This window comes from Gouania willdenowi, chromosome 24, assembly GCF_900634775.1.
Source record: "Gouania willdenowi chromosome 24, fGouWil2.1, whole genome shotgun sequence".
Taxonomy (NCBI): Eukaryota; Metazoa; Chordata; class Actinopteri; order Blenniiformes; family Gobiesocidae; genus Gouania; species Gouania willdenowi.
The window spans coordinates 14,554,478-14,570,495 of NC_041066.1; the positions used below are offsets into that span (position 1 = coordinate 14,554,478).

The 16,018-nt window shown below is 38.0% G+C and overlaps 1 protein-coding gene across 1 annotated transcript in view; it reads left to right on the top strand.

Annotated features, from left to right (window-relative positions):
• Window positions 1-15,250, top strand: part of plcb4b (phospholipase C, beta 4b) — a 70,454-nt gene extending 55,204 nt beyond the window's left edge. The window contains 20 exon segments of the mRNA XM_028439570.1: window positions 162-306; window positions 432-516; window positions 892-1,016; window positions 2,242-2,293; window positions 2,836-2,938; window positions 3,875-4,039; window positions 5,525-5,729; window positions 6,280-6,368; window positions 7,095-7,251; window positions 7,343-7,392; window positions 7,496-7,561; window positions 7,646-7,761; window positions 8,728-8,768; window positions 8,771-8,802; window positions 8,892-9,067; window positions 9,164-9,259; window positions 9,331-9,388; window positions 11,442-11,528; window positions 11,842-11,878; window positions 12,752-15,250. Coding sequence (XP_028295371.1) covers window positions 162-306; window positions 432-516; window positions 892-1,016; window positions 2,242-2,293; window positions 2,836-2,938; window positions 3,875-4,039; window positions 5,525-5,729; window positions 6,280-6,368; window positions 7,095-7,251; window positions 7,343-7,392; window positions 7,496-7,561; window positions 7,646-7,761; window positions 8,728-8,768; window positions 8,771-8,802; window positions 8,892-9,067; window positions 9,164-9,259; window positions 9,331-9,388; window positions 11,442-11,528; window positions 11,842-11,878; window positions 12,752-13,029 — 2,163 coding nt within the window. The 3' untranslated portion in view covers window positions 13,030-15,250.
• The last annotated feature ends 768 nt before the right edge of the window (window positions 15,251-16,018 follow it).

Genomic DNA, 16,018 nt, shown 5'->3' on the forward strand with positions numbered 1-16,018 from the left:
ATTGTCTATATTGTATTTATTAACCTTTATTTAGGTTGACCCAAATGTCTTCTTTTTTGGAAATCAAAATATGGTTACCCTAAGCAACAAGCCACATGTGTGTGTATATATATATGTGTGTGTGTGTGTGTGTGTGTGTGTGTGTGTGTGTACCTGTGTAGGGAGGGGATGTGCCAGAGGACTCTGAAGAGGCTCTAATCGCTCAGTACACGTATGTCGGTGCCACCACTAACATACACCCGTACCTCTCCGCTATGATCAACTATGCACAGCCAGTCAAGTTCCAAGGCTTTGACGTGGCTGAGGGTGAGCTTATTTATTCACTCATTCATAAATGTATCGTCCTTTTTTCAGTTTTAATTTCATTTCTTTCTTGATTCCAATCATCATAAAACAAGATGAAGCTTAATTCTGTTCTTGTGTTTTTTCAGAGAGAAATATTCATCACAACATGTCATCGTTTAATGAGTCTGTGGGTCTGGGATATCTCAAAACCAATGCCATCGAGTTTGTCAAGTATCCTTTATGTTTAAATGTTTTTATCAACAATCCCTGCCAAAAATCCAATTCTGAAAATGCCAGTTAGTATTCTAGTCATTACTACCTTTTTCACTTTACTGAACAAGCCTCCTTCAAACATGAGTTTAAACTGCAGTGAGATCACCTCAATGAGTGTTTTTCAGCTATTAGTTTCTCCTTAAGCTTTGTGCAGCCCTGTGTGGCCTCTAACTCACATCTCCTTTGCTCCCTGCTTTTCCAGAGGGACTGCTTGACCCAAGCTGTTCATGTTAAAAATAGTCCTACAGTCAGTCTCTGGCAGACAATTCTCATTCACACACAAACGAGCGCGCATGCTCTCTGTTTTTGTTCTTTTCCTGAGCGTCAGAACAGCTACAACAAGCGTCAGATGAGCCGTATCTACCCCAAAGGAGGCCGAGTGGACTCCAGCAATTACATGCCTCAGATCTTCTGGAACGCGGGCTGCCAGATGGTCTCGCTCAACTTCCAGACCCCAGGTACCACAGCAGGCAACATGGACCTTTGACCTCAAGCCACACCCATGGAGCTATTCCTCGCTCCTCCTGTGCATGTGTTGCAAACACACGAGCATGCGCCACTAAAGAATGAACCCCTGAACTCCCAGTAACCCCCTATCAAGTGTCCCGTGTGCATTCCAGTCATAATAATAATAATGATACATCGAATTTGTATAGTGCTTTTTTGGACACTCAAAAACACTTTACATAGGGAATAAGTCAAAACAAAACGAAAAGGGATTTATGGAAAAGCTAGTTTGAACAGATGGGTTTTGAGTAATGATTTGAAGTTTGGCCAAGTCCTCCAAATAACGGCAGAATAATTAGAATTAGAATTTGAAAATTTTTTCAGCAGTCTTCAGAAAAACAAAAAACAGAACAAACAACACTCAGTTCTCTAACTAATTAGCCGAAAGGGTGTTGGTTGAAACAACAGCTTATACACTATAACTAATATTACTATTTTTACAATACACATTCAATATATATTCTACACAAAGTTTTATATATACAGTTTATACATGCACATCAAACATATATACATATACATACGCACATATACACATATACATACATACACATGCATGTCCATGACATGGACATAATATTAATATTTTACTATTTAATATTTACTACACAATTAAATTTTAAATACAAAATTTTGTGTAGCACTATTTCAATATATACCTTTTTTATGTTTATTGATTAAGTATTAAATTATTTTATACCATTATAAACATATTATATATTATTGATGTCCGAGGTAAAATTGTTGCTTATCTTTCTTATACTTACTAACGATATATGATTTAAAAAGCTTCTTAAGCTAGTTTATGTTGCTGCTTTGTTCGATTTCTTCCTTTAGGCCATGGGTCGAACTCATTTAGTTAAAAAGCCACATACAACCCAGTTTGACCTCAAGTGGGCCAAACCAGAAAAATCCTTGTTTTTGTGAAGAAATAAAAAGCACAAATTCAACCAAATTCATAACGTTTAGCAATTGGTGAAAATCCTTTTACTTTTAATTTTCTCAAAATTTGCATTGTAATTTGCCAGAATTTTGTGGGATAATTGGTAAGAATTTTCCAGCATTACTGTAAATAATGTATTTTTGCAACCCTATTGTATTTGATCTATAATGTATCTGGTGTTAGCTAAAGGTAGAAGGCTATTCACTGAGTTTTTCCACCTCTCTGTCTCTCAGATCTGGCCATGCAGCTCAACCAGGGAAAGTATGAATATAACGGCTCCTGCGGGTGAGAACAGATCTTCAATCCGTCACATCTCTCTATTCCTGGTCCTTTATAAAGCTCATCAATTCCTACTTGTCACATCTCATTAGTGGCTGCCACAAGCAACCATTGCCACTATCTGCCCCCAGAGCCAGAGAGCGCTTACAACAAGAAAGCTCTCCCTTTCCCTCGCTCCTCTGCAGTCATCTATCTTCTCCTCTCTCTCTCTCTCTCTCTCTGTCTCTCTCTCTCTCTCTCTCTCTCTCTCTCTCTCTCTCTCTCTCTCTCTCTCTCTCTCTCTCTCTCTCTCTCTCTCTCTCTCTTGGCTCTACAGCTCTAATACTGTCCCTAAGGGCAGGGACTTTACTGCTAATGCTGAAAAGCTCATACTCATACGTGCAGAGATCAGGGCATTTGGGGGAAGCCATTATTACTAATGTTACTGTCATGGGCACGCACACGCACACACACACATGCACACTACTGCACATCTAGGGCTTCATCAAATAAAGTTTGTATCCAATTTCACAAAACAATGATTTAGTTTTTGTGTGTGTGCTTGTCAGGTACCTGCTGAAGCCTGACTTCATGCGGCGGTCTGACAGGACATTTGACCCCTTTTCTGAGACGCCCGTGGACGGCGTCATCGCCGCCACCTGCAGCGTGCAGGTAAGATCCCGTAGGGAGTAAAAAAAAAGTAAAATGGCGCCAGTTGCTGCAGCTCTGTAAATAATAATATTCCTCTACTGCCTTACTATGTGCAAACCCCACTTACTGTTTATTTATATATTTTTTGTACTGTTATCTTGACCAATATCTATTATTTTATTTATTTTTTTATTATTTATTTCATTTTTTCCCCTTAATATTTCCTTTCTGTATTTGTATTTAATTTTTTGCTTGCTAGCTGTAATGTGAATTTCCCCACTGTGGGATTAAATAAAGTATAACCTAATCCATTGGTTCCCAAACAGGGGTACGTGTTCCCCTAGCGGTACAGGCGCACATTGCAGGGGTAGTGTGAAACATTTAACAATTCATTTAAACATAATTGGTAAATGTTTATTTTTAGACTATTTTTTGGACACATTCACTACAAACAGTATTATTGCTTAATAAAATACTATATTTTCTTGTAATTTATTGAAACATGATTATATTATGCTGTTGAGGCCATGTAATCAAACTTCTGACAATAGGAGACAATAATTAGCTACATTTTACAAAGGATACTGTATTTACTTACTAGTATTGACGTTGCATGGTATTTTTATTTATTTATTTATTTTTATTTTTAAAATTCCACTCATTGTTTTAAATGTGTAGATTAAGCCTTAGGGAACCAATGTTTTGAACCAATGAGACACAGGGGTTTAGGAGAGCTCGCTGTTCCACAAATAAAAAAGCATATGAAATTATGGAAAGGGGAATTTTGATATGAAGAGGGGGTACACATGATTTGAAATAAAAAATGCAAACGGTTACGCGGGACAAAAAAGATTGGGAACCACTGATCTAATCTAAACTAAAATGATATTGCCGTCATGTAATGATGAAGCATCTGAGATTTACAGTCCAGTTATGTTAAATGTTTTTTTTCCATAGGTTTTCTCGGGACAGTTTTTGTCGGACAAGAAAATCGGCACCTATGTGGAGGTGGACATGTACGGGCTGCCGACAGACACCATCCGGAAGGAGTTTCGCACACGCATGGTGATGAACAACGGACTGAACCCTGCATACAATGAGGAGCCTTTTGTTTTCCGAAAGGTAGGAAAGAAGAAAAAAAAGCAGAAGTAGAGATAATGTTCACGTGGTGGTTATCCTTCGGCTGCATTGTGATAAAAGATCAAACTGCGTAAAAGGAGAGAAGGGAGGAAAAGGAGCTCCTATTTAGATCCACATCTAATGCTAACGTTAATAACGGAGCGATCTGGAATGAAGAAATGGAATAAAGGTGGGGGGAAAATTAGAGTGAAGGGATGAAAAAGTAGTGAAGAAGGAAAAAGTCATCAATCACAGGCTGCCGCAGTGCTGTTCCACACACACACACATTAACCTACACCGTGCCATCTAACACAAGCATCATGAGGCGCCGTAAGCTAAAGCTGCTCTCTTCTATCTGCACTCCTGCAGAGATAAGATTCCCAAACACTGCTACACTTTTTCCAATGGGTAACCACTGCTGTTTCCTCCAGAGTGCAACACAGTACGTTAGCGCAGCTGAGTCAATCGCACACTCGAGCACTTGCTTCCCCTCATTCATCTCCCCAGTATTCCTCCAGCTTATCTCCCACCTTTCTCTTCATACGCGTTCATCAACACTTATCTCTGCACGCAGCGCTTGTTTAGAGCTCTTTATTCACTATTGTTTCAGTGCACACACACACACACATTTGCATACAGTGTATACTGTAGGCTATTATAAACACCAATCCCTGGGCGTGTGTTGGTACATAGACCGATTTGTCAGTCACGATTCATGACTTTGTTCCTACATCACAGTGTTCATCTCCTGATAGTGTCCCCGATAGTTTCATCCTTGACCTTTTCTTTTTATGGATGTTTTGTTGAGTGAGAAGGTCGTCAGTGCTCATTTTGTTGACTAAAGATTTTCTCCATAGTTTTCTTCAACTATGTACTACAGTATATACTAAAAACTGAACTATAATCAGAATCAGAAATACTTTTTAAAGTATTTAGAGAAATAAAGTATTTTTCCGCCTAAATAAGCCTCTGTAACATCTCTTACAGAGGCTTGAGAGATGTTATAAATGAAAAGAAGAAACATTAAACAAGAAAAGATAGAAATGAAAAAGAAAACATACATAATTAAGTAATATACAAGTGCACATGTTACAGTATAATAATAATTATTATTATTATTATTATAACTTGTCACATAGGATGAAATCTAATCAGAACTGATGTGATCATGTTGTCTTAGGCATTGATCAACATTAATACCGTCCCATGTCAGGTTGATCAATGGTAATTAAATTCAAAAAAAAAAAAATGCATACACTTTTATCCTGTATATTTTAGTCCACTATACCTGTAACAAATTTTGTCGACTAGAATCCTAATGCAACTTAGTTGACTAAAACTAAACAATAATTGGAAATAATTGATAAAATTTAAGTCAAAATTTAAACAAACTCTGGTTTCCTTTGTTTTCCTGCTTTAAATGTAATTTTGACGTCTTTGTGTTCATGAATGCAGTTTTTCTCTTGTGCCCTCATCGCTCCCTCCTAGGTAATCTTACCAGATCTGGCAGTGCTACGCATCGCAGTCTACGACGACAACAACAAGCTGATTGGCCAGCGCATCCTGCCTCTGGACGGCCTGCAGGCTGGTTACCGTCACATCTCTTTGAGAAATGAAGGCAACAACCCGCTGTCTTTACCCACCATCTTCTGCCAAATCATCCTCAAAACCTACGTACCCGACGGCTTTGGAGGTGAGAACACACACACACACACTCTGTATTATACAGGTTATTAATTTAGTTTAAAGCATGCATAGAGAATCTGTTAATGGTTTCACAGACACGGGGGTGATGTGAATGAGAGCCTGTAGGGAGATGAGGAATAAAAAAGATCTTCTTCTTTCTTATTTACTAATTTTCTGCCCCGGGTGTTGGGGTTTAACTTCCACGGTAATGGTCTGGTTGTGAATCTGCAGTATCAGGCAATTTAGCGCACGCACTTGAATATAAATGAACAGGACGATTGGAGCTGCTATTAAATAAAGCCAAGGGGCTTGTGCTGAAGAGCGTAACCAACAGCTTCTCTAGATCTGTTCCCTTCCTGCCACACTGAGAGCTCAAAATATAATAAAGCTACTCCCAACAAGATGTGAAGATCTGTTTACATTAGAATTAGGCACTGGGCAAAAACTGAGACCCTCTCAGATGGCACTCATATAAATATTAATTTATTCCACATCATCTTCACATCACAGCTGATCAGTTTGTATGTTCTGTTTCCTATAATCTTGTTGTGTTTCAGCTATCGTGGACGCTCTGTCGGACCCAAAAAAGTTTCTGACCATTGCAGAGAAACGAGCGGACCAAATGAAAGCCCTTGGGATTGACACGGTATTCATGACAACCATTAAAACACACATTTCTCAGACACATTTTTCATTAGGGCCACATTTGGGATGTTGAAAATCATTATATTTAAAAGTTGAAGTATCTCATTTAATTTTCCACGTTAGACCAGCATAGCAGCAGGGCTGAATTCTTCCTCATTTTTGTTTAACACAGGGTTCAGTGATGAAGGTCTTTCCACTCCGTTACCTTTTTGTGGTAACGGAGTGGAATGAAAGTTCGTCACACCCTAAGGTACAACTCAATGGTTCCTGTTGTAATACCTAATGTTTTCATTGCTTTTATAAAAATCGACATCAAAAAGTTGTGGGCCGCAGATCGTTGATCAAAAATAAATAAATACTTCATGTCTCATGTTGGACTTTTGACAGGCATGCTGTGAAATGATATATAGATTTATGTTTTAAAAAATATTATATATTTGTTTTCAGCAGCTATTTTTGAACAACAAAATTTGGTTGGTTGAATAAAAAAAGTGGTTTGCAATTTAATGACCATGGCAAAATGTGTGTCCCAGGGTGGGACCAGTTGGGAACCCCTGCTTTAGTGGATAAAAATGTTCCTGGAAACAATATGTTCAAAAGTATCGGTCCCGGACATATTTTTTCACCCAGATGTGCCCCTAATGAAAATGTCACCCATATTTCCCAACGCTGATAAACTTGTTGATCTAATTACATTCCAGTTAAAGTTCCTCTCTGTTTGTTCTAGAATGATATCGCTGACGTTCCCAGTGGAAGCTCAAAGAACGACAAGAAGGGAAAGGGCAGGGGTGACACCGTTAAAGCCAGTGTGACGCCACAGGCCAACTCTGACATGGCCCAGACCTCCAACGCCGCACAAAACAACACAGCTGAAACCAAGAAGGGTGCGTGCAAGCATTAACACACACACACACACACAAGCAAAGTGTATGTTTGATGTTAACATTGATTATGATTCTCTAAATGCTGTTTTAGATACTGCACTTGTGCCTAACATCAGCATAGAAGAATTAAAACAGATGAAGGTTAGTGATGTATTATTATTTATATTTCTCCTCTTGCTTTAATCACTTTTGGTTTCAACATGACCCATCAACAAATAGTAAAGCTTCATCTTTCTTTGTGCAGACCTACGTGAAGCTGATTAAAAAGCAACAGAAGGAGCTTAGCGCGTTGAAGAAGAAGCATCTAAAGGTAGGTGGTGATGAGCGCTCATAGTAAGAATATCAGCTAGACATGTGCTCCACTTATGTAAGGATTGTTTTTTTTCCCCGTTAGGATCAGAACATGATGCAGAAAGCTCACGGCACTCAGGTGGATAAGATGGTGTCTCTGCACGACAAGGAGAAGTCGAGCCTGGAGAAACTGTTAGAGAAAGCCGTCAAGAAGCGAGGGTGAGATTGAGCTTGTGGGACACATTCATTACGTCTGCTGTTGGTGCTTCTGCTTTAATGCATTAACGTCAGTGTTAAAACTGCTGGAGAGGATTTTTTTTATCAGTTAAAAACATCAGAAAGTCATCACAGTAAGAATGAAGGAAAAAAAACTTCTATGCATCCGTCTATGGGACTCCACATCCCACAATGCAACGCACGAAACTCTTCCGACAATGTCAGTATGAGAGTTTCCAGTAGAGATGAAAACAACTTTCAAGCAGCAATTTCAATCTTTTACATATTATTTTATTGATGCCTACACTATGTTATAAAAATATTAATTTCAGTTTTAAGGAAACAGATTTAGGGTGAAAACATCCAAACAGAAACCTTTGTAAATTAAACCAGTGTTTCTCAAATTAGGGTACGCGAAGGCACTACAGGGGGCACTTGAGGTAGAGACAGTGGGAAAATGAACAAATAAGCATTAAAAATAGGCTGTTGCTATTGGTCCGGACTATAGTAAGCCGAAAGCCAGCAGTTCCGTCACTGCCGTATCGTGTTTCTTCTAGTATATAGTTCCGCCATTGTATTTAGCCCTAACCCAGGAAATAACCTAAAATGTTCCTTTTTTTTGTATATGTATTGTTGAAGGTGGAATTTGCCGTGTTAAAATGAAAAGAAAAATACATGTCAGGTGGGATTCAAACCCACTTAAGCGGAAGGAAAATCCTTGAATCTATTTTAGGTGGCACTAAACACTGTTTCACTCTACTTATTTTAAAATAATTTGATTATTTAAAATGTGTGTTATCGTTCATTCATTTCATCATTATTCGTATTGTTTTTCCACAATATTCTGGTAAATTGTAGTTGGACGAGGGGGTGGTTGAATTCAGAAATAAGAGAAAGGGTTGGCGGTATTGGAGCCTAAAAAGTTTGAGAAACACTGATTCTAAAAGTTTTGAAACTGCATCTTTACAGAGAAAACAACTGCCAGGATTTAAAGAAGGAGACGGAAGATAATCCAAACACTTGGCAACCGATCATAAAACAAAGGTAGCACCAATCCAATCACATGTTTGAACTGGAACACATTTCTACTGCGCGTACAGTATGTAGCAACACTGTTTATGGCCTGTGTGCAGGTAAAGGACATCACGGCCCAGCACACTAAAGAGTGGTCGGAGCTGATCAGTAGTCAACAGCAGCGAGAGCAGGACATGAAGGACAGCCACGTTACACAGCAGTGTGAGAACCTCAAAAAGCTCCTGGCTTCTGTCCAGGAGCAGCAGCACTGCAGCTCAAAGGAATACAACGAACGGTCAGTGACACACCACAGACTGTGGGATCAGTGTAAACACACAGGGTCAGGGCACACTGGGTTCACTACGTTTGGAGTGTTTGATCCGCCTTTTAGGCAAAGCAAGGATATCGGGCCAACCAAGCCAAGATGTCCATGGAGAACAGTAAGGCTCCCAGACAAGAGCATCAAAAACAAGGCCGAGCGAGAGAGGTTCGTCACTCTGTTTGGAAACAAATCTCTTTCATGTGTACAGTATGTTTGAACTGATTTGTTCTCTTTAGGAGAGTGAGGGAGTTAAACAGCAGCAACACCAAGAAGTTCATGGATGAGAGGAAGAGGGTAAATCTGATCTCAGATCTTTATGCTTTAACTTCAAACTACAGCAGGATTCTTCTACTCATTGAGGGGTCTATTCTCCCGTCTGGACTTAAGCGCTTTTTTGCGTGCCTGCAGTTACGCGCTTCTCTCCTACGCGTATTCTCCCATCCAGGCTGCTGACACGCCCACCGCGTGTAAGGCGCCAAAAAGCACATGTGTGAATGAAGGCAGACTGAAGGAAAGGAAGCGGTGATGTCATTTTTTTTGGGTTGTCTAGAAATCATGGAACATGGAGTTTTCCCAACACTCATTTGATCAGATCATTGATCAGATTATTGCAGTGTAACTGAGTCACAGTTAAAATCTCTTTCCTTCATCATCGTTGTCGTCGTCGTCGTCATCATCATCATCGCTGTAAAGCGTGACTGAGTTAGACGCTGGAGATATGAGGAAATAACGCGGCCGCAGAACGTCCTGCTTTAATACAGAGGGATGTTTGCAGTGAAACAGAACTATTGGCTTCCATAATAACAGTTTTAAATATAAATTGTTTAAAGTGACCTGAGCTGAGCCTCATTTAAATATGTGTGGCTACAGTTTGTGGTCCATCCTCATCCACATTTGACAGATTGTTTCACTCTGTAGTGGATCAAACTGTGACTTTACGTTGGACATAGTATGAAAATAGTTGAATCACTGTGACCAACGTGGACAGAAGTCTGCATCTGTCAGAGTTTTATTTAATCGTGCAGCAGCAGCTGAGTGATCACAGCTGCTGCTGCGTGACCCACGAGTCTTTGTGGCTTCAAATGTAACTAAGTCCATATTTCTAGTGCAATATAATGTTTCACCTTATGGGGGCGCTGCACTTATTCCAGGGTTAGAAGCGCGAAAGAGGAAAAGGACTTATGCACACCGGAGAACGCACGTAAACCCAGATTTGAATGGGAACACCCACATTTCAGGCTGCTTCACACACAGTGCGTAACTGGATGAAGGCGCGTAGTGACTGACTTACGCACATGGGAGAATAGAGCCCTTAGTTCTGTAACACAGGGGTGTCAAACTCATTTTCACAAATTTTCACAATAAAGCAATTTCAATATTATTGTGCCCTAGTTTGCACGTCCACTTGTAAAGGATATCTCCTTCCAATTTAAATCCCTGCAGGATCTGCACTTCTGAATTCCTTGATTTTGAGAGATTTTTGTGTAAGTTTTTAAATGTTTTCATCCACAAAATAACAAATGAATAAATAAATAATTTAATAAAGAATTGAATAAATAGATACAATTATTTATCCATTTACCTTGCCATGTCATCAAACGTTAATGCTACATGTAGTGTTTGTTTTTCCAAAAAGTAAAATAATGCTTATATATATATATATATATATGTATTTTTTGTGTAATCTTTTGGGGAATTTTGTGGAATTGTTTGTGAGGAAATTCCAAGTTTTTTTTTTTTTTTAAAAAAGGAAATGCCAAGTTTTTGAAAATATTCTTTCCGCAATTTGTGACAAAAAAAAATACTACGTATGTCAATCATTTGATATAAACATGATAGAACTGTGAAACCAAGTGAATTATTTGGGAATTCACACAATGATAAATGTTTTCTCTGTCACATTTACTTTCTCCTGCGGGCCAAATTGGATGCTCTTAAGGGCCGGATTTGGCCCCCGTGCTTTGATTTTGATACATGTACTTGAACATATTACGACAGTAGTGGGTTGGAAGAAACTAAAGTCTGTGTATTCATTCATGAAAAGCGTGCATACTTTGTTTCTAATGAAGACGTGTGGATCGTATTTGATACTTACAATTGTAGAGCTGGGAACTCAAATATCTAATGCAGTTCTTTTTCACGTTTTAGTTTTCATCCAATATTTAATCTTTTTATAATCATTAAAAAGTTGTATACTTTGTCTATATGTTTCAATTTTGTTATTTTGAAACTTAGATTTGCGGGCCTCACAAAATAAGACTTGTGGACAGTTTTGGCCCACAAGCCTTTTGTTTGACACGGTCATTATGATACCACATATATTTATATAATCTGGGTTTGTCTGTAGCTGGCCATGAAACACCAGAAGGAGCTGGAGCAGCTGGAGAAAAACCAGAGAGAGCAGGTGGAGAAACTGGAGAAGTTCAACGAGCAGGTACGACACGAATGAAAATAATAACAATTGTGCAAATAACGTTTATTCCACCAGCTGAAATGTCCCATTTTTATTCAATATTAATGCATTGACTCAATGTCACTTCCTTATTGTTAGGACCTAAAAATAGAAGCCGTGGTATCATGAAACAACAGTTTTTCATTGTTTTGAACAGATTAGAGAAGTGTTTGTTTTGTAATATTACACTACTGTTACATGTGGTCCTCATGTTTTGTTTTTCCATCTGTCACATGTCTCACATGTTTGCTCCTTTTCATTTGGTTTTTAATATGATTTGCTTTTTCTGCCACAGCTTTTGAAATCACACCATGAAAACAAACAGTTTCAAGGTAGGCATCTTCCTCTCCCTCCACTCTGCCTGTGACTCCATGTCTGTGATCGTCATTACCTTCTTGTCCCCCCACCCTCACCCTCACCACCCTCACCCCCCACCCTCATGCTCATGTATTACATAACTTCCATTTCCTGCAGAATCTTTTCAAATCGGACTTTCGTGCTATTTAAACGATTGTTATAATGAGTGCTAGCTGAAAAATGTGTCACACAGGACAAGCGTGTTTTTATTGGAGGCCTGATTATTCAATAACAGGACTTATAGCAGGGTTTTTCAACCTAGAGGTCTTGACCTCTTCTGGGGTCCTCTGAAAATAAAATGGGGTTGCCTGAAATTTTTAAGTTATAATAAAATAAAAAATAAAAAATTATTGATTAAAATTATATATTTTAATTATTTTATTGTTCTTTTTCAAATAAATTACTGCACATGTAATATTAAAACAACTGTATTGTTTACTTTCACTTTCTCAATATAAGCTTCTTTTCTTTTTTGTGTTCTTCTTCGTGGTTCTTTGTATTCTTCTTCTTCTTCTTGTGTTCTTCTTGGTATTATTTGCATTCTTTGCTCTCTTTTTTTTTTTTTTTTTTTTTTTTTTTTTTTTTTGTTTTTTTTTTTTTTTTTTTTTTTTTCTTTGTTTTTTCTTTTTCTTCTGTTTTTTGTATTCTGGTTTCAATGGGCTTTTTCTTTGTATTCTTCTAACTTCGTACCTTTTTCTTCTTTGTCTTCTTTTGCATTCTTGTATTCTTTTTTCTTTCTTCTTCTTGTTCTTACTTCTTTTGTATTATTTTTCTTCTAATTCTTATGTTCTTCTTTGTATTCTTCTCTCTAAAAGTCAGCCTCGTTGTCCTGAGTCTATCTTCGAAAGGCCAAGAACTGCAACAGATGGGTGAAGTTGGAGATGGGGGTGGGACCGCAAACCTGCACAGTGGGTTGAAGCGACTGAGACTAATAAACAAACACTTGCACGTAGGCACAACACCACACACACACACAGACACACACACCACACACACACAGGTACAAGAAAGACTCGTCATAGTAAAACCTCCACAGACGTTTAAGCCATTTTCCTCCATTGTTTCTGATCGCTGTCAGACACACAGCAGCATTCTGCAGCGTCCCCTCCATTCTCCACTGCTGTAGCATCACTGACTGAGGAAAAGACTCTACTTCCAGGATAGAACCACTGTTATTGGAGGACACTCGCACATACACACATGCATCTACACACATTCATCCAGGTTCAGGTGAAGCATTTCCTTGTACTCTTTTATTTATTTATTGCTTTCAGTCAGCATCTGATCACCGAGGTACGTGTGAGAGTTCACGTCCTTTCAGCACAAACGAAAACACTTTGTGAAGAACACTGTATGCCACACCTCAGCACTTTGGAAGAGACGGGCCGTCTCCGACAAACGTGAACATGTAGCACTGCACCACTGTAGGTTGTTTGTGTTTCCAGTGAGAATGTAATTTAAAAGGATCACCGTATTAACCAGTGACATCCACATCACAGAAAGTTCTTTCACTCCCACTAAAGTGTATTATTGTGTAACAGCCGTTCTAAAAGGACTGATGCCTTGTTTTAGTCACAAGGACTCTAAAAGGGACCTCCACAGCAGATCCTGATTAACATTGAATTAGTATTAAATACTTTAATCCAGATTACCAGGGGATACAATGCAAAAGACTGTTTCATCGGCACATCCTCGATTATATTTAAAACTTGCATGTTTTAATGTATTTATTTTATCAACTTTTAAAGCCTATTTGGAAATAGTTTCATCAAAAATTTCAGAGTAAAATCATACTATGCAAAGTCAAAATTTGTTCTCTTTTAATATTCAACTGTAAAAGGATTTGTGATCATCGAAAAAAGCAACCAAACTGCGAATAATTCCAGCAATTTCATTTTGTCTTTTTTTTTTTTAAATAGTCTGTGAAGGTTTCATTTATTCACACAACTTATTTCATGGAAGAAAAAAAAAAGTTCAAAGGACACATGAAAGCGATCAGTAGATGCCTGTGAGGAAGACTGGCAGTCGAGTTGGCAGTCGAAAACATGTCAGGTGATCAAAAGTAAATTTCCTTAATAAAAAATTGCTTGAATAAATGAAACCTTGTATGTATATTATAAGAGAATAGTTTTCAAACTGATCCAGGATCAGTATGTTGATGCAGATCCTTTTATTGGAAACTTCCATAGTCGTAAGATCTTATATTTGGTTCAAATGTTGACAAAATCTGTTCAGTAGTTTTGACGTAATCCTGCAAACAGACAAACAAATAAAAAAATAAACACTGGTAAAAAAAATAAAATAAATATTGCCTCCTTGAGGGAGGTAATGTTTTATATAATAATCTTAATAATGCAGACGGGATTTGTGGTATTTTGAGCTGAAACTTAGAAATCAGTTGTTAGAAATGACCCTTCACTGACCATTCCAGATAAACTGAGAGAACCTTCCAGTTTAATGAGTTCTGATTGGACTCTGCTTGATTATTCTCATCATTTTCTTTATCAGATTAGATCGAGGCGGATCAGAAACACACGACACTATATAAACAGTAAAAACACAGTGAGGGAAGCCCTTGTGCAGCTTTTTTGTGTCCCTGTTTTCTTTTTCTGCTGTATTCCGTGTAAAAGGGTAGATGGGATGTTCTTGTATATACTGGAATGTATGTAGTTTACTTTTCTGACCAGGGGACTTCTGCCGTTCAAGGGCTCGGGGGCTTCGGGGGGGCTTTGGTAAACGTTGGAGAGAGACTTTTATCAAACACCTCATTTTCTCCATCTGTTCTTTAACTTTGTGTTTTCCCGTCTCACACCACACCACACCACACGATATAAAGCTCTCACCACATATCTAGTGCAGAGATAAACGAGTAAAAGTGCTTTTAAAATGTCATCGCTTACAGATGTGCCACTCAGTGTCTGTTAGGAGGTTTAAATTATTTTGTGAATGATAAAATGCCAAATTAAGGGGTTATTTATATGAAGGTATATAAATAAAAGAATATATATTATATATATTAGATAATGTGTAGTTTAAGATTATTCTGTTAGAAGCTTTTTGCACTAGTTGAATGTTTTGGTTTATTTCTGTGATTCCGTGTCCTAACCTTTTGGGTTCTGGAGTTTGTCCGGTTTCTTTTTGCAGAGCGTCATCACTGATTTCATTTCCTCGGTTTCTACTGTATCCCCTCCCTCCATTTTCTATTTGGATCGTAGCTCGTCGACAGACATTCTGTGTGTGTTTTTTGTATTTATATTGTATTGTTGAACTTATAATACTGTTGTTATCCAGCTCCTTTAATACTGTTTTATAGTATGTGTATCAATAAAACCAGGTGTAAAATGGGATTTGTGTTTCTCTTAAGTGGATTTTCAGCGTTACAAGTTCTGATGGTTTTTTCACAGTGTTTGAAATGCATTATTTTTTGTTTGATTTGTTAGAAAAATAATTGTTTGAATGCTCTTAAGACCTCAAAATGAAATATAGCAGTAGGACAGGTTTATGAAGTGTGATTTGCTAAAAGGCGTCCATAAATTCCAAGCAGTAGGAAAGATTATTGGATTAAAATGGGAAGCCCACATATGTCATTCCCCAACACTTCAGTGGATTTATGAGTCAGATTCCTTCTTGTTCACAGGATTTTGGTCTCTATAAATATACTATTTTTAGGGGAAAACAACAGCTTGGACAAATCACTGCAAACAAAGCGTTTCATTCACCGTATCATTTGCAATTATCTGATTTGTCAGCTGCTTCGTGGGATTTTTACAGTTTTCAGATGCTCAGTTTTGTCAGACTGAGTTTTGTAAATCCTTTTTTACTGAGGGCGAGATTACTGATCCAAATACCATGTTAGATTTATTGCCATTTCTCACATCACTATGAGAAAAGTGTCCAACTTATCTAATGTGGCCCTTAGGGAAAAGTAAAAATGACAGACAACATGAATCATTGTGTAAATTACCAAATTATTCAGTTGTAGATATCTCAATTCCTACAAATTTAACATTTCTAGGGGCCTGCAATTTCCCTGTGCCTATATATCACATGACTGTGGTCATTTGTAATCACAAACTTTTCTAAAATATTGCAATTTCTTACAAAATATCCAGAAA